At 31.8% G+C, this 24,949-nt stretch overlaps 5 protein-coding genes and 1 long non-coding RNA gene across 13 annotated transcripts in view; 4 read left to right on the top strand and 2 right to left on the bottom strand.

Annotated features, from left to right (window-relative positions):
* Positions 1-2,084: 2,084 nt before the first annotated feature.
* On the bottom strand, positions 2,085-4,668 carry LOC117207461 (protein aurora borealis). The gene is made up of 7 exons (XM_033447736.1): positions 4,411-4,668; positions 3,972-4,257; positions 3,564-3,852; positions 3,415-3,500; positions 3,134-3,334; positions 2,820-3,039; positions 2,085-2,712 (listed from the first exon to the last, which is right to left on the bottom strand). The coding sequence occupies exons 2-7, from the start codon at positions 4,245-4,247 to the stop codon at positions 2,204-2,206; spliced, it is 1,581 nt and encodes a 526-aa protein (XP_033303627.1). The 5' UTR covers positions 4,248-4,257; positions 4,411-4,668; the 3' UTR covers positions 2,085-2,203.
* A 187-nt stretch (positions 4,669-4,855) lies between these two features.
* On the top strand, positions 4,856-9,546 carry LOC117207452 (mediator of RNA polymerase II transcription subunit 25-like). 3 transcript variants are annotated; one of them, XM_033447713.1, is made up of 15 exons: positions 4,857-4,995; positions 5,594-5,727; positions 5,816-5,861; positions 5,951-6,078; positions 6,161-6,380; positions 6,455-7,046; positions 7,131-7,447; positions 7,567-7,751; positions 7,815-7,977; positions 8,057-8,242; positions 8,316-8,510; positions 8,686-8,871; positions 8,967-9,026; positions 9,116-9,229; positions 9,326-9,546. In XM_033447713.1, the coding sequence occupies exons 1-15, from the start codon at positions 4,993-4,995 to the stop codon at positions 9,464-9,466; spliced, it is 2,670 nt and encodes an 889-aa protein (XP_033303604.1). In that variant the 5' UTR covers positions 4,857-4,992; the 3' UTR covers positions 9,467-9,546. The 3 variants fall into 3 exon arrangements, with proteins under 3 accessions (XP_033303606.1, XP_033303604.1, XP_033303605.1); XM_033447714.1 differs by lacking the exon at positions 4,857-4,995 and adding an exon at positions 5,017-5,312; XM_033447715.1 differs by lacking the exon at positions 8,967-9,026 and having other exon boundaries at positions 4,856-4,995.
* Positions 9,547-9,901: 355 nt separating this feature from the next.
* LOC117207440 (phosphoribosylformylglycinamidine synthase) lies at positions 9,902-16,312 on the top strand. Of its 3 annotated transcripts, none has more exons than XM_033447685.1 (20): positions 9,902-9,922; positions 10,575-10,853; positions 10,932-11,073; positions 11,143-11,293; positions 11,376-11,766; positions 11,841-11,953; positions 12,031-12,291; positions 12,369-12,442; positions 12,531-12,687; positions 12,772-13,118; positions 13,192-13,428; positions 13,525-13,650; positions 13,719-13,946; positions 14,009-14,207; positions 14,299-14,564; positions 14,633-14,849; positions 14,925-15,104; positions 15,177-15,338; positions 15,420-15,701; positions 15,949-16,312. In XM_033447685.1, exons 2-20 carry the CDS (start codon positions 10,585-10,587, stop codon positions 16,122-16,124), a joined length of 3,978 nt encoding a protein of 1,325 aa, XP_033303576.1. In that variant the 5' UTR covers positions 9,902-9,922; positions 10,575-10,584; the 3' UTR covers positions 16,125-16,312. The 3 variants fall into 3 exon arrangements, with proteins under 3 accessions (XP_033303576.1, XP_033303574.1, XP_033303575.1); XM_033447683.1 differs by lacking the exon at positions 9,902-9,922 and adding an exon at positions 10,304-10,461; XM_033447684.1 differs by lacking the exon at positions 9,902-9,922 and having other exon boundaries at positions 10,495-10,853.
* LOC117207441 (alpha-N-acetylgalactosaminidase) lies at positions 16,168-21,162 on the bottom strand. Of its 4 annotated transcripts, none has more exons than XM_033447686.1 (8): positions 21,112-21,162; positions 18,870-19,031; positions 17,707-17,881; positions 17,458-17,632; positions 17,291-17,385; positions 16,865-17,224; positions 16,627-16,791; positions 16,168-16,544 (listed from the first exon to the last, which is right to left on the bottom strand). In XM_033447686.1, exons 1-8 carry the CDS (start codon positions 21,144-21,146, stop codon positions 16,356-16,358), a joined length of 1,356 nt encoding a protein of 451 aa, XP_033303577.1. In that variant the 5' UTR covers positions 21,147-21,162; the 3' UTR covers positions 16,168-16,355. The 4 variants fall into 4 exon arrangements, with proteins under 4 accessions (XP_033303577.1, XP_033303581.1, XP_033303578.1 ...); XM_033447690.1 differs by lacking the exon at positions 21,112-21,162 and adding an exon at positions 19,411-19,426; XM_033447687.1 differs by lacking the exon at positions 21,112-21,162 and adding an exon at positions 19,507-19,645 and having other exon boundaries at positions 16,172-16,544.
* LOC117207442 lies at positions 19,646-20,456 on the top strand. Its single transcript, XR_004487518.1, has 2 exons — positions 19,646-19,785; positions 19,967-20,456. It is a non-coding gene; the product is annotated as an uncharacterized LOC117207442 (long non-coding RNA).
* A 489-nt stretch (positions 21,163-21,651) lies between the features above and the next one.
* Positions 21,652-24,949, top strand: part of LOC117207463 — a 41,200-nt gene continuing 37,902 nt past the window's right edge. The window contains exon 1 of the mRNA XM_033447738.1: positions 21,652-22,073. The gene's annotated coding sequence lies outside the window, so the exon portion shown is untranslated. The remainder of the gene's footprint in view (positions 22,074-24,949) is intronic.

The following is a 24,949-nucleotide window of genomic DNA, read 5'->3' as shown; positions in this document are numbered from 1 at the left end:
AAAAATATATTTTTCTGTCTTTACTGTGGCCATGTGGCCATATATTTGTAACTTATGTGATCCGATAATCTTGTTGCATTTTATTCTTTAAAGCACTAAAAATTATTAAAATCTCCTTTGATCATTTATTTAAATTTGTTGTATAATTAACAAAATATATAATAATAATACTAAAAAATTTTTCATCAATCCTTTTACAATATTTATTTTCTTTTTACATTTTTTTCTATAAAATATGTACCTAGTTTTAGTTACATTTTGTTAATTTAGTCCCCTCATTTTTATTAAATAAAATGATTGCTACTTTTGTCCAGAACAAATATTACCAGCGCATCCAATATTGATACACGCTCTATGTTTTGCAGCAAATTTCGTATTGACGAAGACATCAGGCTCTTCTTCGACTAGTTTTTTGAACCCTCTCCGTCTTGCTCTATCGGCATCAAACGGAATTTCTTCAACGTATATATCCGGTATTTTCAACGGATAATTCGGGGGAATTATATTTAGAGGATATCCGTCTCTTTGTGATAATTCTTTACAAACTAATACTAAAGCAGCTATATTTACTGGTCTCGGAGGAGTATCCAATTCACTTTCCTCGAATATTTTTTCAGGCAAACAGAATTTCGTGCCCGTCTCTGCGGCTCTTCTTTCACTTTCATCCGGATATGGTACTTTTGTACATAAAAATTCATTAAACGAACCCGTATTCTTAAATAATAATTTCTTCTCAACAATAGAAAATGGATTGATCGTATATGTCCCGAAACATATCATTCTGAAGAAAATACTTATGTAACCAGTTGGTTTGTATTCCTCGTCCACGAGACCAAAAGTGTTTTTTATTTCATATGCTTTTGGTAAGTGAAATAGGTCGTTGTCTGGCATCATCACGTGGTCACAAAGGCAACCTGGTATTGGGATTACTGAATTTCCTAATGGATCCTTTAATACTTCCTCGGGGCAAATAACGATCTCTCTAATTTTGTATACATCCAGTAACAATGGTTTCGATCGCATTTTTTCAACCAGTTCGCCAGGATTCCTTGTGAACAGGTATACTTTACCGACGTTGAAGTTCACAGTATGCATCCCCTGCCCGCGAATTATTTCCTTCGGTCTATCCGGTTTGGTCAAGAGGAAGTTACTTTGAAAGATTCGAAACAATGGCATGTCGATAAATTGTAGATCGACGCCTAATTCATTCGGCGAAATTTTCTGCAATTTCTCGGCGTACAAGGTAACAGAATCGACGAAGACTTCTAGGATGTATAGCTTCTTATCTTTTACAGAAATGCAGGCTTTGAGATTCGCGTTCATGTTAAATTTGGAAAATATTTTATTTTCATGAAAGAAGTAGCACGAAAGTTAATTAACGGGATAGTTTCGAATTTATTTAAAATTTTCTACATAAAATCAGCTAAAATGTTTGCTTGTGTGTTAATGTTTCGATTAAAAAATGATGAAAACAATTGAACTGAAAAATTGATAATTCGCCACGTTTTATGTTATATTTCCATGATTAACACAAGCACATTCAGTTATTATGTACAATCATTATAAACATAATCGGTGATAATATATTTTACATCAAACTGATATTTGTCATAATTATTTTCATGCAATGCTTTATATTTATCCTTCTCTATCTATTGGTTCCTTGATTTCGAATGGATTGTTGTGTATTTTAATATGGAAAATATATAACACGTGTATAAAACATGTATATATTATATGATATGATATGATATGATTACATTATGCATATGTATATAATATGTATATAACATGTGTTAAATTTCTACCCACTTCACTCAAATTCTGATACTTGCAATGATAATACATGAAATGAAATATATTGTTATCATTTCATGAATTATTATACATTAATGCATTTTTGCATCCATGCGTAAAAAAATATGTTGTAGATGATACCAGGTAATGAAAAATTAAAAATTATATTATTATATATTAAAATTTTTACATTATAAATTTTAACTAAGAAACAAAACATATTGACATAATAAAGTAAGATTTTAAATATGAGCAATACAAATGATAATACTATCTTTGATTGTATATGAAAAATTGTGTCTTAAATTTTTCCTAAGCATTTGAGCAGGTTATTTTTTCTAATTTCATTATCAAAAATAAAAAATATTCTTGGATTATATATTTTTGCCATATAAAAAATATTTATCTAAAATATATGGGTATCCCTTTCCCTATTTGATCGTGATGGAGTAGAACTAAATATATTTTTCATGTTCTCTCTCCACTCGGGTAGACGAAGTTCATCGTCACTCATTAAAATTCGATCTCCCCAGTAAGCCTTTTGCTTAGTCGGAGTAGTGCTACAACTATCAGTAACATTCGCTGTATTGCTCATACTGCAAGTTTGATAACCAGTGTCTTGTATAGAATTCGAAACGCTCTGCTGACCAGAAATACCTAGCATCGCGTTAGTCTGTTGGATCATACAACTTTCGTTTGTACTCGTCTTGTACAATTTAAACGTGTTGGTAGCATTACTGTATTTAACATCAAATTCTGTAGTTTTGTTTTCGCAATTATGCTCAACGTGAATTGAGTTCTTTGCTAGGACTTTTATTTCTGTATGGGTATCATCTTGAGTACTCGCAGATTCGCTTTGTAAATTTAAAAGATCACCTGCCTTTTTGTCTGCATTTATTTTGCTAAGAGATTCATCTAAAAGATATATCATGTAAGTATTATAAACAATAACATTATTTTAGTAATATTTTAGTAAAGGATAATTAAATATTAAATATTATTGATGTGGGTGAAATAATTACCTAAAGAGTAATTGTTTGATAGATCTTTAAGTTGCGTATTTGATCTATCTATACTCATGTCCATACTGAAGTTCAGTCGAGCAACCGAACGAGATCGAGATTCCCCGCTTTCATACGACATGTTATTTACTGTACTGTGTATGGGAGATATACTAGGATGCGATAAATTTCCTGTGTCTATTTGCGACGCGTTGTAATGACAATTTTCATTTGGCGAGCACTAGAAGGAAAGAATTTGATAATTTTTGGCTTCAAAACTCACATGTGTAATGTGTGTAAGATAGATAAAGATAATTAAAAAAGCTGTAATTTACCTTCAATGATGTACCATGAATTAACATTCCACTTTGTGGAGGACTGGAAGATAATACTAAAGATCCATCCATTTTTACTGGCGACGATAAAGAGATTGAAGAATCTTCTTCATTATCTACACAATCATCAAGATTAGAGAATAACTTCCGTCTTAAAGAGTTGTTACTCGAATTTGCATCGTCACTCTCAACATTTTGCTCCTAAAACAAAATAAGAGACGTTTAAAGGCGGAGATTTAATATTTAAGTAGTTTAAATGATGACTTTAGCTTTGTATTTACTCGAATGAATGTAAGGTAAGGTTTTAACATTTCCATAACATGAGCTGGCAATTCAGATGGAAATGTTAATACTGTTTGACTCCATCCTAAAGCAATTAAAATCAAAATTAAACTATGAAAAATATTCCTTGATTAATTATAATAAATACCATCTTTTTTCAATTTGGAAGATTCTGAATTCAGTTCACTTGAACCCTTTATATGAGTATCTACATTAACTATTGTTCTATTCTCTTTCTTCTTTATCTCCCATGGGCTTGGAATTATTTCATTTTTATTAAAAAATTGATCAATAGCTGCTTGAGCTTTTATTTCAATCTCTGGGTCTACACAATGTATTTGTTGCATAGGAAATTCTTCTATTTTCGCTGGCTGTATTAATGCCAACTCATCCACACTCCATGCAAAGTCTGGTGATTGATGAGATGGATTTGAAACCTAAGAATGTTATTAGCAGTTACACATAATCATTAGGAAATAATATAAAAAATGATTCTATTAAATCATTTTATAAAGAAACTAAATCTTTGGTTTTAATAAAAAATTTAGAAAATTACCTTACTGAACACAGTTGGACTAATCACAGATAAATGCAGTCTATTAGTTAAATCAGTCTCAAATGGATTCCTTGCTATAAATTTTGTTAAACCTGAAGGGGGTGTAATGTGATTTGGAAGCACATTAAAGGAATTTATATTACTTCGATATGTTGTGTGCTTTGAACTTGTATTATACTGCTTTACAGGAGTTTTATAAATCACAGGACTCTTGGTTGACAAATTTTCACATTCGTTTCCATTCTTAATTGGTGTTGTCCACTTTAGATGCTCCATTCCAATATACCTATAATTATCCATTAAATTCAATTTGTACTTAAATTATTTATCACTATTATGAAATTATTGTTACGAAACATGTTTTTTTTTATAATACGTATAATACGGAAACAATATTTTTATTTATAAAAGACATTTAGAAATTATTTGATAAACTTACTTATGTTAGTCTCTATCTTTTAACGTCTTTTTCAAGCTCGTTCTTCTAATTTCTGACTACAAGAACGTACAAATGGTACAAATATTTTATAGACTTCTCTTGTCGAAATATTAGATTTAATTTACGTATTCCGATTTTTACATTATAATAATATTACCATAATTCGTAAACTTGTATACAGTTTGAATTATTTTAAAACGAACATAATCAACAGTCATGGATAATGTAAGTATATACTAGAAGATAACCGAAGTATAAACGTTGAATTCCAAGAATAGTTTGATAATTTCAATTAAATTACTATGCTCTGTCCATGGACTTATCTGAAGACACGTAATCCCTACCTAACCCCAATCTAGGGGAAATAGGTTACATTCATAAGTCAGATTATTCTTGACATCGTTGCAGGAATTCTGTTAGTCTGCATTGTGTTAAATCACCTTCGTGAAATACGTATATATACAAATTTGAAGATTTTTTATTGTATTTAATTAAAGTGTTTTAATTTGTGTTAAATCCCTAGAATATTTATCACCAAACTAGTGAAATAAATTTGGGAACCATCATCTTAAAGAAATTACAATGGTTTGTTCTATTTCATGTTTAAATGTTCTGTACAAATCATTTAATAATAATAATAATAGTAATATTAATGTAATAATAATATGTTAACATATTTTATTTCGTATTGTATTTGTGATACATATAATGAAATTAATTAGTACTTGAAAAAATTATACATAATAAACAAACGTAACCTATAGAACTACAGACTTTGTTGATTGTTTGACAAATGATCAACTACAATATTGAAAAAATCCTGATTTTAATATTAGCAAATATTAGTAATGAATGTGAAGTGATATAATCGTTGATGTCAATATTTATCTGGTAAACTTGTTGTAAGTCTCACACTACATGCTATAATGCTATTAATGTAATTTGCAATTAGTAGAAGTAGAATATTAGATAAAGATTTGTATTAAAAAGGTCTCAATACATAATTATTGTGAAATAAATTTTACTATTTTAAACGTATCAAAGATAAAAATTTTGTTATAAACATATTATTTATTTCTAATGTGATGTTTGAAATAGTTATAATTTATGCATTATTTTTAAGTTAAAAATAATATATCACTTATTATATTCTTTTGTATATACTTTTTCTGATATTTTAAAGAGTGGAGTAAAAATGGTTGCTGGCCCTACAGAACATGGCATACAAGCTGATGTAATATTTGTGATTGAAGGAACAGCTGTTAATGGAGCTTATCTTAATGATTTGAAAACAAATTATCTTACTCCTACACTTGAGTAAGTTATGTTTTCTATATTAGATCATATTGAGTATTTTTTATTTTGTTTATAGATGCTTATTAATTTAAGACATTATATTATATAGGTATTTCAGTCAAGGTGGTATTGAAGATAGAGAATATGTTTCTGAGGTAAAATAATGATATTAACCATTTTTATAATATTTCTTACCTTTTTAATTTCTTTGTTCTTATATTTAATAATAAAAATCATTTTTTAGCAAAATAGTACAACGTTATATGGAATAGTAGTATATCATGCTGCTGATTGTTTACCAGCACCATGTACAGAGACTTTTGGACCATATGCAAATCCTCATAAATTACTCCTTGTATTAGAAAAACTAGAGTATGTAAAAAATGTATCAGATTTTTAATTAATGAACTTTTAATCTTATTAATGAACATTGCTGATATTCTTGTTTGAATAGAATGGTTGGAGGGAAGGGGGAATGTTTTGCCAATATTGGAGAAGGACTTGCAACTGGACTTCAATGTTTTGAAGATCTACAATTAAGACGTGAACCAAATACAGCATCGCAGAAGCATTGTATTTTGATTTGCAATTCTCCTCCATATCAAACAGTCATACAAGAATCATATAAATTTGCTGGACACACTATAGAACAGTTGGCTTCCCTCTATCAAGAAGTATATTGCAATTAATTGTGTGAATAGAAGTCGTCATTTAAGCCTATATAAAAAAATCATTTTTTTTCTTTCAGAGGAATATTAATCTTTCCATATTATCACCTAGAAAAATACCTGCCTTATTTAAATTATTTGAAAAAGCGGGAGGAGATTTACAATCGTCACAAACCAAAAATTACGCTAAAGATCCGCGACATTTGGTCCTCTTACGTAATTATAATTTAAAAGAAAGACCTGTCAGTCCAACAATTGGTGGAGCTGTTCATACTACACCAGGTACTGCTGCACAGATTCCATTGAGCCCATTGCAGAGTAATGACAGTCCAAATACAAATCAAGTGCAACAGAATATTGCACAACCAACTCAACCTCAAGGTCCTCCATTTAGAGGTCAAACTCCTCAAAATATCGCTTCAGTTCATCAAACAGTAGTACCAATGGCTGCTGCGATGAACGCTGGTCGACCTCCTTATAATCCCCCAATATCCGCTCCGCCAACTTATCATCCTAATGTAACAAGAGCAGGTCACCCTAGATGGAGACCTTTCGTGACACCAGGGGCAACAGGTCCAACAAATACGCAAAGTAGTGCTTTAATAGCGCAATTAAATCAACCACCTCCTTCAATTGGGCTCAATGTAACTCCATTTGGACAAAGAATGGATGGTAAAAGTGATAGTACTTTGTAAAGTTTTATTACTTATCCTTGTTTCAAAAGTTAATGTGTTAATGTATATTTTATATCTTTAGTGACAAATAGCAATGTTATGGCTGCAAATGCACAACAGCAACAGCAGCAGCAACAACAACAGCAGCAGCAGCAATTAACTCAACAACAGCTAAGATTAACAATGCAATTACAACAACAACAGCAAAATGTCCAGCAACAGGCTCAAATGCCAATAACAGCTCAACCAACGCACGGACAAGCAGGACCGCAACTCACGGTATCCTGCGTGAGCCAATCTATGCCAACTCAAGTACCACAAACAGTTACAGCTTCGCAGACACAGGCACCTGTATCGTCGGTTACTCAACAACAGCAAGTAACGCACTCTCAGACACAGGTATTTTAAGTTGCTTAAATTATTTATAAGGAGAGACTGTTTTAATGTTGTAATGTTCGAATGTTGATTTTGAAACGAAAGGAAAAGATATGAATCACATTAATATAACTGTTTTAAAGGGTAATGTAACAGGTGGTACAGTAGGACCAGGACCACAAATTAGTACACCACGTGAGAGACAAACGATATGGCAAGGTATTATTGAATGGGTTGAAAAAGCTAAAACAACTCCAGATGCACCAAAACAAACTAGGCATCTTCCATGTCAAGTTTCCGCAAATTCCAAAGATGGAGATCCAGAATTGTAAGTTTTTGTGGATGTTAATAATCATAAATTGTTATAAATCAATACATTAATATATTATAGGAAAGCTGATACGTGGCCTCAGAAATTAATTATGCAGTTGATGCCCAAGCAATTAATAGGAAATATTGGTGGAACATATTTGAAAAATTCCAAGTCCGTTTTGTTTCATCCTACACCTTGCGAAGCGTTAGAATCGTTAACAAAAGTTATGAATTCGGGATTTGTTAGTATATTACACTATATCTTTTCAGTACAATAAAATGAAAAAAATATCTTTAATTACTGATAAAAAAATATTTCAGGCAGGTTGTGTTCATTTCACATTCTTGCAAGCAGCTTGTGATATAAAAGTACTTATCCTCCTCTACACGGCTGAAAGAAGAACCTATTTGGGATTTATTCCAAATGATCAAACAGGTTTCGTAGATCGTCTTCGAAAAGTGATTCAGCAACAAAAAACATCGCATGCTTCTATGAGACAAGGACAAGTAAGTAAAAATTTATACTCTAAGGTATATTAAATGTTTCTTAATATATTTACAAATATAATTACTATATCAGGCTGGAGCTGCTCAAGGAAACGCAATAGCTGGCACAATGCCTACTACAGGTACTTCTCAAGGAGGTATACTTATGTCACAAACAAATACTATAGCTATGGGAGGAGGCCAAATAACTCAGAACGTAGTTTCTACAAATGCTCCACAACAAACATTAACTTCATCTGCTGGCCCTCAGAATCAAATAAACATGCAGGTAAGGTTTACCACATGTATACAATGAAGTAAAATGGATTTAAAACATATATAATTAGCTTTATATATAGATAATATATTTAAAGAATTATGAGTTAGAAACAAATGCTATCTATATAGATATACACAGATATCAAAATGAAAATAAACCATTCTTTTTATTGATACGCTGATAGAGTGGTGGTATTACTGGTCCCCAAGTGGCTCCAGCTTCTGGTACGATGATAGGACAACAAAGACCACCATTTGATGACATAGAAATAGCTAGGCAACAAAATTTATTAAAAATTCAACAACTACGGCAAACGTTAGAAGCTGCGCAGCAACAGGAGGCGCAATATAAGTCACAACTGGAAGTAAATGTAAGCCAATAAATATAACAACAAAATACGAAAAAAAACAAAACACATATTAAAATAAATTTCACAGAATTCATATAATATAATTAACTTTATAGATTCAACAGAATCTAGAAGTAGCACAGCAACAGGAAATGCAATATAAACAACAGTTGGAGGTGAACTGTTTTTTAGAAGTTATCATACATTCTGTTGTATAGCTTCGCACAAATAGGGAAACGAAATAAATGAATAAAATTTGTTACAGGCTCAACAAGCCCAAAGAGCACTAAATCCTGCCGCTATGACGAATCAGCAAGCAAATGCTCCAAGGTTGATGAGGCCTGTCCCGAATATAGGTCTTAGGCATTTATTGCAACAAGTATGGATTATCATGTTCATTATCATAATTATGAATTGGTAATTGTATATCAGAGTTAAATTATATCTGCAATTAAAAATAATTTGGATTTTGTAGCCACAACCGCCATATAGACAGGTACTTGGATTACAGCAACAAATGGTTCCTAGAGGGCAAATGGCGACAAGAGCTATGGCTCCTGGTAATCCACAAAATCAGCAATTCGAGGACGTCTCTAATTATGATTTCCTTGGATAGATAATTTAAATAAATATTTTTTTTATGGAAATTCTACTGTAAATATTCGATTAGAATAAATTACACATCGAAAAATACAAGAGCATTTTAATGGTCTTTACTTCCAATATAAATTTTATAATATTTATGTATCTCTAAATATATACACGCATATAACAAAACAATTTATAAAATATACATATTCATCTTTATACGAAAAAGAGAAGTTACTACATATATATTAGGATCGATAAATTAAATTAAAATATTGAAATATTCTTTTATTACTTTAAAATTTTTATCTATATCAAAATTTTTAAAAGCATGTGGTAAGAAACAGCAAGGTTATGCATCGTTTCATTAATTCCATAACACGTGGAAACCTGTTGCTTGAAAGATCAGAAAATAAAATACACACTATTTGTATATATTGTATATATTGTATATATGTTGTAAATGAAATATCGTTAATAGCAAGTAACTTTACTTTCAACTATTATTTCGACGATATTTAATACTACATAATTTAACTTAAAATTCTATTGTGCAATTCGATTATTTTATTTGCGTTTAAAATATTTTTGACAATAATATTCTTCCATAGAACTTTATACCCTTGTTTCCTTTTGTTACATGTTTACGAAAATGTATTTTTCTTTTTGTTTATAGCTAGTACGATAACGTCTGTTTTGTAAAACATGACGTAAATATAATCCAAATATTATTATTAGTTTCGTTTAAAGATTTTAAATGGTATCAATATCTATATTTCATAATCGAAAATATTCAAAAGTATTTAATTTTAATTTATTTTTAACAATAAAAAATACAATTGAAATATATAATTTCAGTAAAAACAGAGAATACTATATTGAGTAACATGCTCTTTTGACCTCAACTCATATTTTTGATATTATTGTTATGATACAAGCATACTATTTTGCAATTATTACACTGATAAATTGAGATAATTCAGTGACTCGCTTGCCAGTTCACTCTAGGGGGTCTTAATAATTGTAATTAATTATCAGTTTAATATATCATATTATATTGTCACGTTTACTACTCTTATCCTTTTGTATTGTGTTTTTTAATTCTTTTATGTACTTTATCATTTTGTAATTCTCAGTTTTTAGATCATGGATATTATAAGGTTCTACAAAGTACCTGGTTTAAAGTCAGGTCAATTTAAAAGCAAATTTAACAGTCTTGTTCAAATAACAAATCTGATTAGTGGTTTGGAAACTGAATTGTGTTACTATATTGAAGTTAAAGAACCTCTGAGTGAAGAAGAATTGGCAATCTTAAAATGGATTTTAACTCCTCCTTTGGAATCACAAAGTTTGAAGAATTCCAGTGCATTTGATAAAAAATTAAATAACTGCTTTATTATTGAAATTGGACCAAGGTAAGATAAATGATAAAAAACTAACTATTTAACAATAATATTTAAAATTGAAATTAATTAATTTTTATGTTGTTACAGATTGAATTTTTCTACAGCATTTTGTAGCAATGCTGTATCAATTTGTAGATCTGTGTATTTAGACAAAGTAACAAGAATTGAAGCAGCAACTAGATACTGTATTAAATACAATGGAGTAATTGATAAAGAAATTGAAGATGCTGTGTGTAAATAGAATAGTATTTATTGAATATAAGAAATATACATCTCTTACATTTGTTTCTTTATTTAGATAACAGATGTACTGCATGACAAGATGACTGAATGTAGATATATGAAACCAATAGAAACTTTTGATCATGGATTTAGACCAGAAAATTGGTTTGAAGTTAATGTCTTGGGAGATGGAAGAATAGCATTAGAAAAAGTAAATTCGAAACTGGGTATGTATTCAAAATGAAATATAATAAAAGATAATAGGTAACTTAAATATCATTTTCAATATTATTTGAACATTTTATTTAGGTTTAGCATTTGACAATTGGGACTTAGATTTTTACACAGATCTATTTCTTAATAAATTAAAGCGCAATCCAACTAGTGTGGAGTGCTTTGATTTAGCACAATCTAATAGTGAACACAGTCGTCACTGGTTTTTCAAAGGTCAAATGATTGTTGATGGTGAAAAGATGAAACAATCTTTAATCGATATGATTATGGAGACACAAAAATATTCCAATCCAAACAATACGATTAAATTTAGTGATAATAGTAGCGCAATTAAGGGCTTTCAAACAAAAGTTCTACGGCCAATGAAGACTTACACATGTAGTCCTTTCTGTTTGGAAAATGTAGATCAAGATTTGATATTCACTGCAGAGACTCATAATTTCCCAACTGGGGTTGCTCCATTTAGGTAAATAATTTAGAAATTTCATATAATGTACTTCACTCTATGATATGTTTCATAAATATTATTTCAATTTACAGTGGAGCTACAACTGGAACTGGAGGAAGATTGAGAGATATTCAAGGAATTGGTAGGGGAGGATATTACATTGCTGGAACGGCCGGTTATTCCGTTGGTAATTTGCATATTCCAGGTTTGTACTTTATATAGCTTATTTACTTTTATAAAAATAGAAAAACGTCTTCATTAAATTGTCAATCTCTTTCTTAGGCTATAATTTACCATGGGAGGAAAAGAATCTACAATATCCCAACAATATGGCTTCTCCATTAGAAATTATAATTGAAGCCAGCAATGGAGCATCCGATTATGGCAATAAATTTGGAGAACCAGTCATATCTGGTTTTACTCGTTCATTCGGTATGACAGATGAAGTTGGTGTGCGACGTGAATGGATTAAACCCATAATGTTTAGTGGAGGATTGGGTACCATGGATGCCAATATGTCTCAAAAAATTTTGCCACAGAAGGGTGAGTAGAAAATAAAATTTAAATGGTTTTTTTGTACAATGACATTAAAAGAAAAATTAAAAATTTTTGTATATCAGGTATGGAAGTCATTAAAATTGGTGGTCCTGTTTATAGAATAGGCGTAGGAGGTGGTTCAGCTAGTTCTATTGAGGTAATTTTATATTCCAAAGAATAATGTAACTGATTGATATACATTCTTAATGATCCATTAAAAATTACGAAATCTATTATTTTGTTAGGTGCAAGGTGATAATAAATCAGAATTAGATTTCGGAGCCGTACAAAGAGGTGATCCTGAGATGGAACAAAAATTGAATAGAGTTGTTCGTGCTTGCACTGAGATGGGACAGCAAAACCCAATACTTAGTATACATGATCAAGGAGCTGGAGGCAATGGTAAATAAACATTCTTAGAAGATCAGGATATAATTAGATCGTATATTATAATGTTGAATCATTAACTGTTTGAAATTACATTAGGCAACGTTCTAAAAGAATTAGTAGAACCAACGGGTGCAGTAATCTTCACAAAGAAATTTGACTTAGGCGATCCAAGCATTAGTACATTGGAATTATGGGGTGCCGAATATCAAGAAAACGACGCAATTCTTTGCAAATCAGAAAGCAGTAATTTACTTAACGAAATAGCAGCGCGAGAAAAATGTCCCATAAATTTTGTAGGGATTGTCACAGGAAATGGGAAAATCATTCTTTCAGAAGAGGATAATTGTGATTCATCGAAATATCTAAATGAGAATTACGAATATAAATCGAGGCACCCAGTCGAGTTAGATTTAGAATTAGTACTTGGAAAAATGCCTCAAAAGGTGAACATGGAAATATAATAAAATAAATTAAATATAATAATGTTTAAGTAATAATCTTTTTGTACTTTTATAGTCTTTTAATCTGCAAAGACAAGTAACTCAGTTACCTGCTATCAAGTTGCCCGTAAATCTAACTGTACAAGGTATCTTAGAAAGAGTCCTACGATTGCCTTCAGTAGCAAGCAAACGATATTTAACTAACAAAGTTGATCGTTGTGTTACTGGACTAATTGCACAACAGCAATGTGTTGGTCCTCTGCATACTCCCCTTGCCAATGTTGCTGTGACAGCAATATCTCATTTCTCTACGGTAAAAAATATAAAAAATAAACAAATAAGAAAAATAAAATCAATCAAAGTTAAACAAAAATGCAGCAAACGTAATATTATGTGTTTTATCCTACAGGTTGGTATAGCAACTTCTATCGGAGAACAACCGATAAAAGGCCTCGTAAATCCAGCAGCTGGAGCCCGTATGACTGTAGCAGAAGCGTTGAGTAACTTAGTTTTTGCACAGATTTCAAATATACAGGTAATTTATGAGTATGTATTAATTTAATAAATTTGTATTCTTAGTATAACTTATTTTTATATATTTAGGACGTTAAATGCAGCGGAAATTGGATGTGGGCTGCTAAATTACCCGGAGAAGGTGCAGCTTTATATGATACATGTTCTGCTATGTGTTCAATTATGAATGAATTAGGAATCGCAATTGATGGAGGAAAGGATTCTCTTAGCATGGCTGCACGAATTGGGGAGGATGTCGTCAAAGCGCCTGGTACACTTGTGATTTCTTGCTATGCTCCTTGTCCCGACATACGACAAGTAAGTTGAAATTACTTTTACTTTTCTATTTAATGTTATTTTCTATTATATTTTTATTATAGGTTGTAACACCCGATTTAAAAGCTCCTGCAGCTGGAAAAAATGGTTACATATTATTTTTAGATTTATCAAATGGAAAAAGTCGAATTGGTGGCACAGCTTTGGCTCAGGTTTATAAATCCCTCGGAAACGAAGTTCCAGATGTACAACGCGTTGACATGTTAAAGAATGCTTTCAAAGCTATTCAACAATTAATTGCAGGTGACTTAATAACTAAAGTAATTTATGAAATTTATTCTTTTATTTCAATGGAGGAAATTACTAGTATTTGAAATATTTTTCACTACAACAGAGGGAAAAGTACTAGCAGGTCATGATATTAGCGATGGTGGACTTATTACATGCCTGCTTGAAATGTGCTTTGCTGGTATATCTGGAATGAACGTGAATATTTCTCATAAATCAGGATCTCCTATTGAAATTTTATTCACCGAAGAAGTAGGATGGATACTAGAAATTGATTCAATAAATTACAATTATGTTTTGGAAGTATTTAACCAGTTTGATGTTCCTGTATATTTAATTGGACGATCGGAAGGATTTGGATTGTCATCGAAAGCATGTATTTTATACATTGCGTAAATTTACAAAATTATGTTTATGTAATAGATATTTTATGTCCTTAGATAAAAGTTCAAGTACAAGAGAAGATTTTTCTGGAATCAACAGTATTACCGCTAATGAGTCTATGGGAAGAGACGAGTTATCAATTAGAATGTCGACAAACGAATGTTGAATGTGCACTTCAAGAATTCAGTGGATTACAAGATAGAACTGCACCATGCTATAAATTAACATTTAATCCTGACGTTAGATCTACGGCAATTTACAAACATTTATCTTGTTAGTAAAGATTTAATTCGATGTAAAATCTAAAAATTGCTGGATCGTATTTATATTTGTTTGCCATTTTTTCAGCAAACATTCCAGTTGCTGTAATAAGAGAGGAAGGCATAAATGGTGATAGAGAAATGGCAGCATCTTTGATAGATGCGGGTTTCGAAGTTTGGGATGTTACAATGCAAGACTTGTTAAAAGATAAAGTCACATTCGATAGATTCAGAGGAGTTGTATTCCCTGGTGGTTTTAGCTATGCAGGTAAATTATTAATAGATTAATTTTTGTTTTACAAAATGGAAACGAATAAAAATTAATTTAAATTTATTTCAGATGTTTTGGGTTCTGCTAAAGGATGGGCTGCGAGTCTTTTATTCCATCCATCTCTTCAAAAACAATTAAAATCATTTATTTCTCGAAAAGATACGTTTAGTTTAGGAGTTTGCAATGGATGCCAATTAATGTCTTTGTTAGGATTGATAGGAAATGAAGACGGTACTATTGCATCATTAAAAGAACATGTTTATAAAATTATTAAATACAATTAACGTTTTTAATTGCTTTTTTATGTTGCAGATGATACTAAAGAATCAGATATTTTTCTAAGTCATAATGTATCGGAAAGATTCGAATGTCGGTGGAGTACTGTTAGAATTGATAAATCGCCATCGATTATGTTAAATGGAATGGAAAATAGTGTCTTAGGTGTATGGGTCGCTCACGGTGAAGGAAGGTTTACGTTTAGAAATAATGAGGTTTTACAGAAACTAAAGGAAAGTCATTGCTTGGCTATTAAATATACTGATGATTATGGTAATCCAACCGAACGATATCCACTTAATCCTAATGGAAGTACAGGTATTATTTGATTAAATACTTCTCTTAGATTATATAATATTAAAAATAGGGGTTAGCTACATAACATGATTCGTCTTTAAAATCTTTCATGGAGTTTGTCTTTTTATAAATCTACAAAGATACTTTAATTTTGCCTTATATACAACTATTCATTTGCAAATAATACAAAGGAATAATAATAACGAAATTTTATCTGGTTATATACAATTAATCCTGTGATCTATATAATATTTATGATTAATTACAGAGGGTATTGCTGGTATCTGCTCTGCGAATGGACGACACTTAGCAATGATGCCACATCCTGAACGCTGTTCACAAATATGGCAATGGCCTTGGAAACCCTCTAATTGGGAATATACTATTTCGCCATGGCAACGCATTTTCGACAATGCATACGCGTGGTGTGTAACAAAAGATTGAGACAATAACTTTTTTTTATAATATCTTGCATTAATGCAGTCATTGTGTAAATAATGTAATCATATATTTTCTAAATAATCTATATCACGTTGTTTAACAAATCATAGAGTATTACAGATTACAAAATTCTTTATTTCCTACTTTCTTAACAAAGTATGGTAACGTTCTTTTATCAAATATTACAAAAAGAGAAGTAAATTACAGATTAAATTCGTTAACGCTTAGTTCGTATTATTTAAATGAGTTCTGTCTAACCTTGAACAATTGATTTGATGGCGTAAATTGCGAAAATTGATTTGTGGAGAAAATATCCTCTAAGTGTAAATCGCACCGTAATATCACAACTCCAGAAGGATTAACTTTGACTTTTATTTTTGTTTGCGGCGTTAAAATGCCATAATTCACATCTTCATATAGATCCTACAAATATGAATGGTTACCTTTAACATTTTATTACAAACGGTCAAGCGAAAATTTGTATTAAGTTTTTGTAATTACATACCTCTACATTGTATCCTCCAGGATATTGTAATCCGAGTTCTTTTAATGTAACGGACACATCAGACGGGGTACCATCCGTTCTTCTGTTTACGAACGCTATGGCGTAAGAGTAGTAATTCTGATAAACGGGAGTTATAGGTCTTGCCCAAATTTCAATACCTTTGTGCTGAAATTATAATAAAGTTCACATACATTCGAGTTTGGTGTCAATTATTCACATAAGAAATGAATTTACTAACTTTATAAATTCGTCGACCCTGTATACCTAACGGGTCTTGATCTACAGCAATGATTTTCCTATTTTGTAAAATAGCTTTGTACTCGGGCCTAATTGTTCGTAGATCAACGGACATTAATAGAGGCGCCGCTAATATTGCCCATAACGCCATTTGCGTTTTGCTCTGCTCATAACTTAGTCCAAAATTTCCAATAATTAACATATCAGGATCATTCCAATGGCCAGGACCAGCATTTGGTACAATTGCATCTTGATTATTTCCATAATAATCTATTATGGTCTCTAAACTATTCCACGAATCTTGTATATCATCAAAATTTCTCCATAAATTACAATGTTCTGTTATAGCAGTGAAATTTGGCTAAAATTTTGTGCAACTTAGAATTTTATAGCTTTCAGTCTACGATGATATTATATCAGTACCAACCTGCATGCCAGCATAAATTTGATAAACTGGCCAACTGCAGGAATATACCATTGGCCGACCAGTTTGGTTTAAATAGAATCCAAATTCAGGATATCCTATAATTTTTCATGAATTATAAAGTTAGATCTCTTTCAATAAACATGTAATTATTGATGTTTTAATTATACCTCTATCCATTTCTGAAGGATGTGAATAACATCCATCTAATTTTACATAATCAACATCCCATGATGCAAAAGTAAGAGCATCAGTTTCTAAGTACCCCAATATTCCAGGATATCCAGCACACGTGTAGTTACCAAAATCCTCATAAATTCCAAACTTAAGACCTTTTGAATGAATCTATATAACAGAAATACATAATAATAAGTTTGTAATTCTTGTGGCAAAAAGTTGAATGGTATATTAAAACTTACATAATTTGCAAGATTTTTCATACCATACGGGAATCTTTGCCTATCTGGCACCAGCTGACCATTAACACTTCTATCTTTTTCCAGCCAGCAATCATCAACATTGATATATTCATATCCAACTTCTGCATAGCCTTCTGCTACAACAATGTCTGCCATTGTACGAAAGAGCCGATCACTATAAAGTATAAAAATATATTCCTCAAAATTTTAAACAGATTCATTTCTGTTAAATTGTAATTTGCAATTCATTATATCTTAAAATATGCTTCACTTGTAATATATTAATCTTTTGTTACTAATAAAACTCCTTGGACTAAGATACAGATTTATATAATGGCTATAACATAGCTCTAAGTTAAGTTATTAAGAATCATTCTTAAGGTCAGATAACGATGAATCATATTTAATATCTTGCAATTTATTCTAATTGGTATCTTGTGAATTGAATAACTATAATTTCATGATTTCAGTATTTCCACCTTTGAATATTTTCAATATGATATTTATCTTTTTTTAAATGTTCTATTATTATTGATGTTGAATAGTTTAATAATGAATATAATAATAAACAAATTACTATAGATTTGAGAAAAAATATACAACTTTGAAAGTGTATTTGATATTATAAATAAACACATTACACAACAAAACAATTTAAATGTATATTAAATTAAAAATTCTTCATATGTATGTCTATAAATACAAAGAAGCTAAAAATTCCAATAAAATATTTTTGACATACGTTTTTTGTGACCAAAAGCATTTCAAAATGCAAAAGTATTATTGCATTATATTTACATAAATAATGAATAATATTTTATATTCAAAACAACATTAAAACAAAAAGAAAAGTTTCAATGTTTGTATATTTACAATCCAAAAAGAATTCATAAGACACTTATAGATCATATTTCATATTTTTTCTTGCTACCATTAACAATTAGAGTTTGTAATATTAATCTGTAGACATAAAGCTATATAACAAAGATGCTAATGAAGTTTCACTTTATCTTTAAGAATCACATTATAATGTTAAATATCATTCAGATAGAGAGTAGATAATGCTCCAGTGTATAACATACTCACAAATATTAATTGAAATAGGCTTGCGAAATTCAATTAAAAAAAATGTGCAGAAATAAACAAAAAAGAGCAACGCTTACCTGATACAATTATCTGGATCATTTTTGCAGTCTGTGTTACACCTGAATCGTTCCCAGGCAAGCCAGCCCATGGGCGGTGTTTTCACCAGACCATTTTCAAGGGCCAATGTCAAATCTGCCACTGACACAATCAAACACCATATCCATATAATCTGCGACATTCTGCAAAAACGAACACGTTTCTTTCTAACTATTTGAAAAGAAAAACTTTCCACCAATTTTTATAAAACACCAAACACTAAATTATCACTGATTTTATGACTCCGGTAGCATAATGCTTGGAAAATCTCGAATAATTTAACAAAAAGAAGAAACACCGTCGGAGTCTAAGTAGCAAAAAGATCTGATCATTAGGAGCAAAGCAGCATCGCCATCCACATCCTGCACGGCTGTTTGCAGACTGATCTGATATAAGACCTCCAAGCCAGGAGTACTTTCACCCAATGCCCCATTTCATTTTTACACACAATCACCGCGTGCTTCAGTAGTGTGAACATTGATTTCCTTTCGTACACATAACGAGGCGGCTTCGTATACTAACACATTAAATCGCCGTTGTAACTATTACAGTGCAATTACGCCTAGCAAAGACAATCGTAGCTATTTTACGTCGCGAATCTCCTTCATTTTTGATTACCTCGAGCGATCGTTGTACTTTGCAAGTGCTATATGTAAGTTTCATGAGGATGAACTACATGATGCTGTTACGACTTTACAGTGGGGACACTATGATTCGGCACTCGGCAGCTTTATAGTTTTAACACGTTCCATGCCGCCATGAACGGCTGTCAGACGTCAATATTTCTAGCGCATGTAAAACAATTGACGGAATGTATCTTCGATGGTACACGTGGATTAATTTGAATAGTGCGACATTCAACATATTTAATAACAGAATTGTGTGAATGCGTGTACTGTATCCTTAAAAATATGTATGATGAAGTTATCAAATTATATCGCATAGCATTGTTGTTGCAATAAGATTGCCTCGCTTGTTTGTACCAGTCTTTAATCTTTCGGTGCACATATTCTATAAATTCTTTTCAACTGAAAATATTTGATTTTCAATTACAAATTATTGTTATATTGAATTGAAGGATGTATTTTTCGAGATATTTTAATGGGAAAAATCTATTTTGTGGAAACATGATAAGAAGTAAAGAGAAAAATAGTTGTTACGTAATAATCTGGTGATTAAACGGATGAATGGTTATTAACTTCGAGCCTCGAAGTTCGAGGAAGCTGACAAACGTTCATTCGAGAATTACAGCGGTTTACGACACTAGGAATGTTCGTATACGAGTTGCATACGCGAATATAAACTTGACATTTCAGTGACTGAGAGGGATAACGAGTAACGAGACATATTGGATTCCAATATAAGGCGGACGCTTGGAACGTGCAACTTTAAGATTCGAGATTATTAGCTTGGAGAATATGTGAAAAAGTTACAAAAATGAAACATAAAGAGATGTTGTAAAGATTATATAAAAAAAATTGTTTGCCTTGTATGTATCTACAAAGAAATGTCATGTAGTTTTTTATCTATTATTTATTTTTTAATCATCGTGCAAGATAGTCTTTTATGAAAAGCAAAAATGTGTTTAAAAAGTGATGGAGGCGTTATTTGGAGCCCAATTCTTAGTATCCACCGGTTTTACGGCAACTGGCAACGTAACTTTCCATACTTTCATTTTGATTATTTAATCGAATGGAAAAATCAATAGTAATAAGATGAATTCAGATATCCTTTTATCGACTGATGATATTGTAGTGATATCAATTTAAAAATATTTTCTAATTAAAATTCTGTAAACAAGAATATGAAGTAAAATAATGATCCTAAAAATTGTAATATTGCGAACGAAAAGAAAATTGCAAATAAAAAAATTATATGAAAATATGGATGCTTTTACAATCGTAATAAATCGATAACAGGATTGATTTTTAATACATATTCAAATGATAATCAGTTTATAAATCTTTTTAAAAGATTTTGATGATATATTAAATTTCTTCTTATTAAGTAAATAGTTGGATTGTTATTATATAACCATTATTATATGTGATCTAAATAAACTCGATTTAATAAACTCAATCAATAAAATCTTTGGCGTTTACTTATGATACTTATTATGTCATTTATATTATGTGTATCTTTGAAATCCATAGGATTACTGAATAACGATCTCAAAAGGAGCTTTTAATATTCGCCTTGGTATCTTTCACTTCACACACTTACTCGTTATAGCACAATGATTTTGACACAAAACGCATGTTTAGACACCGCGTGTCGTTTATATACCTGGGAATTTGTATCGATAAGACAAATTCACACAAACAATTGTTTCGCTATCGCATAATTTGTCATATTTTGTAGATAACAAATTTTTCTATCGTGCTGCTATTTATTTCTTACAAAACGATAACGATAAGAATAATATTTGAATTTGTTTTGTTTCATTCATATAGCAAATAAATTATATTTATTTTTAAACTTTTCTAAATATATATCGAGAGGTTGATAAATCATTGCAAACACAATACGCGGTAGTTTATCAAAGTGAGAAAAATAATACCATAGATGTTAAAAAAATAAAACTTCGCATACTACATTCTTTTGCGTATTATACACATTCCGTATATTTTTGCTTTTTTAAGTTCCCCATAAATGTGTAAAAATCCGTAGTCTAACAATAATATTTTTCAAATTATTGGATGATTACGCGAGCGAGATTCGAATGTGGCGCCGCGGCGCGTCACACCCCCAAATTATTTATTGTCCATCTCACTCGCGCTATGCCTTTCTTTGTTTAACCTCTTCCTTGTTCCCGTTCGGTCGTTCCCAACCCCCAACAATCCCGCAGCCACCGTCTAACGCGGGGCTGCTGGAGGGACAGTCGGTTTTACCTTGTAAACGAAAACGTGCTCGCCGCACTCCGGTCGCGCAAATTTTTCTCGTGTCGCGTGTCGAACGTCAATCGAACCGCTTATCAAACGGTTCATCGGTTTAATCCTGCCGATGCGACATGTCATGTGAGTAACTCGTCGCGCGTTTCTGACGTGTTATGGCGTGGAAGTGGTGGCGAACCATTGCAGTGGCATCGTTCTCGTCCGACGACACCGGGATATATTACCGCATTGACGATCAACTGTGTTGAGCCTCCATGGGAACATGAAGATACCACCCCTGTCATGACCCAGGTACGCGTACATCTTCTGATTTTTCATCCTTTGTCAATGTATGCCGTTGCTTGCCAGATTTCGTAACAAGGGTTGCGTTTTATTTCGTTAGGTGCTTTTCTTTTTTGCGATTCGATGCTACATTGCAAATATATCAGGTATACAAGCTTCATTAAACGATTAATAGAATGTTTCGATATCTAAGATCGACGTTGATTAATTTGGTTTTCGATGGATGTCACAGTGACGTTTCAAATGTCATGTTGACAGATTTAACGAAGAAATGTGTTTTAAAAAGGTATTCAGTTAATCTTTAGATTATACAAATTCATGGTATTTTAGGTTAGCTAATTTAAAGAAACTTTTTATGGTTAGTAATTATATGTAGATCGTGTGGTAGGATGCATCTGCAATCTGTTGGTGCATCACATAGCGTATAGGGGCATCTAGGAAGTGTTTCACGAGATCAGTGACTCAGGGATGGTGTGTTTCTGTCTATTATTTTCGTTGAATTCGAGCAGTAGTCGGAGCTCGATGTTGTGCGTTATCGTAAAGGGGCTGGGCGTTCTTTTGAATGGTAGATTTCGGTGCCATTGACGCGCAAGGAACTCGGACAAATCGCATGAATGGGTAATGGCGGCACCCCAGGACAATAATTTTAGGTAGTGACATAAGTACGTATAGCGCTGCGATCGTTCCATTGATCTGTGTTACATCGAAGTTCACATTTCCTGAGTCTAGTAAAACGTTTTGCAAATTTCCATTTCGCTTTACAATCTATGTATGGTTCGACTTTATGCTCGATTAAAATAATGCAAACTTTTTTACGATTTTATAAAGTTATACCGACAGTATATCAATATCGAAGTAAGAATAAAATAGTTACTGTTTCAGGTTATATTTGTGCTTTTCCATCGTCCAAAGATTTCTTAAGTTTGGAAGAATTATGAAAAAGTTGTTAATGCACAAGAATTTTCCGTTTCAATTGCTTTGCCGAAGTTTCTCTTGAATTTTTTCGTTTGTTGAAACGAGAGCGAGATTGGGACGTGAAAATTCGTAGCCGGTTTAACAATTACTATCGGTCAATTTGTCAACTGCGTAAAAGTTGGTCGCATTTGCTTGCAGTCATGAGCGTCCACCTTGAATTACTTTTTATTGCAGTGCTGCGCGTGTGTGATGTACGTAGCACACGTATGACGTATGACTTTAACGTGGTACGTAATTCCTGTGTACTACGCGAACCATGCAAATTATTCAGAAGTAAAAGTAGCTTAAATATGGACGTATCGTTCATACTGGCAGAGTAATAGCGACCGTTCAACATGAATCGAACGATATTCTTTTACGCAGTAATTCAACAATTATATAAAATTCTTCTTCGTATCCGTATACTAGCAATCTATTTAACTTGCGGAATATGCATTAAGAGGTTCGCCCTGAGTATTCTTGCAAAAGAATCTGCTATTCATTTTTTTCTATCATGATCCGGTTCTGTTCTACACTTTTTCCATGGATGATTTTGCTATGTTCGTATGTATGATACGTATTAAAATTCGAACTGTGGCGTTTCTGTATAATCGAATATGGAGAAAAATACTTGATAGCTGGACAAATAAGTGGCGTTATGCGCGATGACGTTCTTCGTTCGTAGCCCATTTCGGCTCACTATTTACCATATTTTATCTAGGGCGGCGCGGGTAAATCGATACGCGCTACTTTCATTCATGGCTGCTTCCCCTCACACGGTTAGCACGTTGCCTCTGCGTACCACCACTGACGAGCAACCTCCACAACCCCTTATCCCCACTATCGGTGCCACCACCACTATTTTGCCCATTAGTGGCTATCTCTGTTGCAGTGATTCTCAAATTCCTTCTCCTTTCTTGGTAGAATTCCTTCTCCTTGGCGCTTGATGACGTCATGGAATTTAGTCCTACGCTGTACTTATATATACGTATATATTCATGTATAGAAAGACCAACGTATTGAAATCGACGATTATAAGTATACAGAAAAGTTGATAATTTTTTTTATAAATAAACTAATCTATTGTATATGTTATTATTCAATTAATTTATATACTGTCGTGCATTTATAAGAAAACTATCAGCTTCTTTATATTACTCGTAGCTCATCATAATTATAAATTAACGAATTTCTAAGAGATAATTATACATTTCAAAATCGGATTTAAAACGATTTTTAAAATTTGAATGCTTAAACATTTGAATGATCATTTGAAGATTCAAAAATGGAATAATTATTATGGAAAGTGAATTTAAAAGTTGTTTCGTGGAAATGAAATTGAAAAACAAAGGCACATCGTCTCTTCAGAATTTAATGGAAATGTCTTATGATTTTCACGAAGCCGATTCGGTCGGTTTGAAAATGCAACTTTGTTAACAAGCTGTTAGAGCGAAGCCAGCGAATCGGGTCATTACCGCGCGGTAATTTGTCAAATTACCTTTACGAACCAGGCGTGCTATGGATCGTAACGTTTCGCACATAAACTTTTAGTCTTTGCTATGTTAAGTGCACGTAATTCGTAGATTTTCACGGGCAATTTTCTTCAAGAAGAAATTAGAAACAAACCTCCGAGTCGACTAGAAATTAGATTAACTTTGAAAGTTCGAGCAATCGGAGATTCAGATGTTCGATTACTTGGGAATTCCAAAAATTTGATAATTCGTGAACCGAAAATTTGTGAAACCAAAAATTTCCGAGATTTAAGAGCTAAAAGATCTCAAGATTCAACGATTGAGATTATCCAAATTTTGTTGAAGTAAAAAATTTGAAAATTTGCGAATTGAAAAATTTAGTAATTTGAAAGTTAAAGAATTTGAGATTTGAATGTCTCTCTAATTTCTGTAACCTTCTTCTAGACAGAAATTCTCTAT

Source organism: Bombus bifarius, unplaced genomic scaffold (genome assembly GCF_011952205.1).
Source record: "Bombus bifarius isolate JDL3187 unplaced genomic scaffold, Bbif_JDL3187 scf7180000008030, whole genome shotgun sequence".
Taxonomy (NCBI): Eukaryota; Metazoa; Arthropoda; class Insecta; order Hymenoptera; family Apidae; genus Bombus; species Bombus bifarius.
This window is presented reverse-complemented; position numbering and strand designations above follow the sequence as displayed.

Excerpts from the sequence above, each read along its gene's own strand:
- LOC117207461 (XM_033447736.1), bottom strand. The coding sequence starts at position 4,247 with ATGGAGCATCTAAAGTGGACAACACCAATTAAGAATGGAAACGAATGT. Across the intron at positions 3,853-3,971 it reads GTCCAACTGTGTTCAGTAAG|GTTTCAAATCCATCTCATCA; the intron begins GTAATTTTCTAA and ends TAACATTCTTAG. Across the intron at positions 2,713-2,819 it reads ATCAAACAATTACTCTTTAG|ATGAATCTCTTAGCAAAATA; the intron begins GTAATTATTTCA and ends TATATCTTTTAG.
- LOC117207452 (XM_033447713.1), top strand. Across the intron at positions 6,079-6,160 it reads CTTGTATTAGAAAAACTAGA|AATGGTTGGAGGGAAGGGGG; the intron begins GTATGTAAAAAA and ends TTGTTTGAATAG. Across the intron at positions 7,752-7,814 it reads AAAGATGGAGATCCAGAATT|GAAAGCTGATACGTGGCCTC; the intron begins GTAAGTTTTTGT and ends AATATATTATAG.
- LOC117207440 (XM_033447685.1), top strand. The coding sequence starts at position 10,585 with ATGGATATTATAAGGTTCTACAAAGTACCTGGTTTAAAGTCAGGTCAA. Across the intron at positions 11,074-11,142 it reads ATAAAGAAATTGAAGATGCT|ATAACAGATGTACTGCATGA; the intron begins GTGTGTAAATAG and ends TTCTTTATTTAG. Across the intron at positions 14,850-14,924 it reads AATTTACAAACATTTATCTT|CAAACATTCCAGTTGCTGTA; the intron begins GTTAGTAAAGAT and ends CCATTTTTTCAG.
- LOC117207441 (XM_033447686.1), bottom strand. The coding sequence starts at position 21,146 with ATGCGTTTTGTGTCAAAATCATTGTGCTATAACGA. Across the intron at positions 17,386-17,457 it reads TCCTTCAGAAATGGATAGAG|GATATCCTGAATTTGGATTC; the intron begins GTATAATTAAAA and ends GAAAAATTATAG. Across the intron at positions 17,225-17,290 it reads AAATTTATGCTGGCATGCAG|CCAAATTTCACTGCTATAAC; the intron begins GTTGGTACTGAT and ends ACAAAATTTTAG.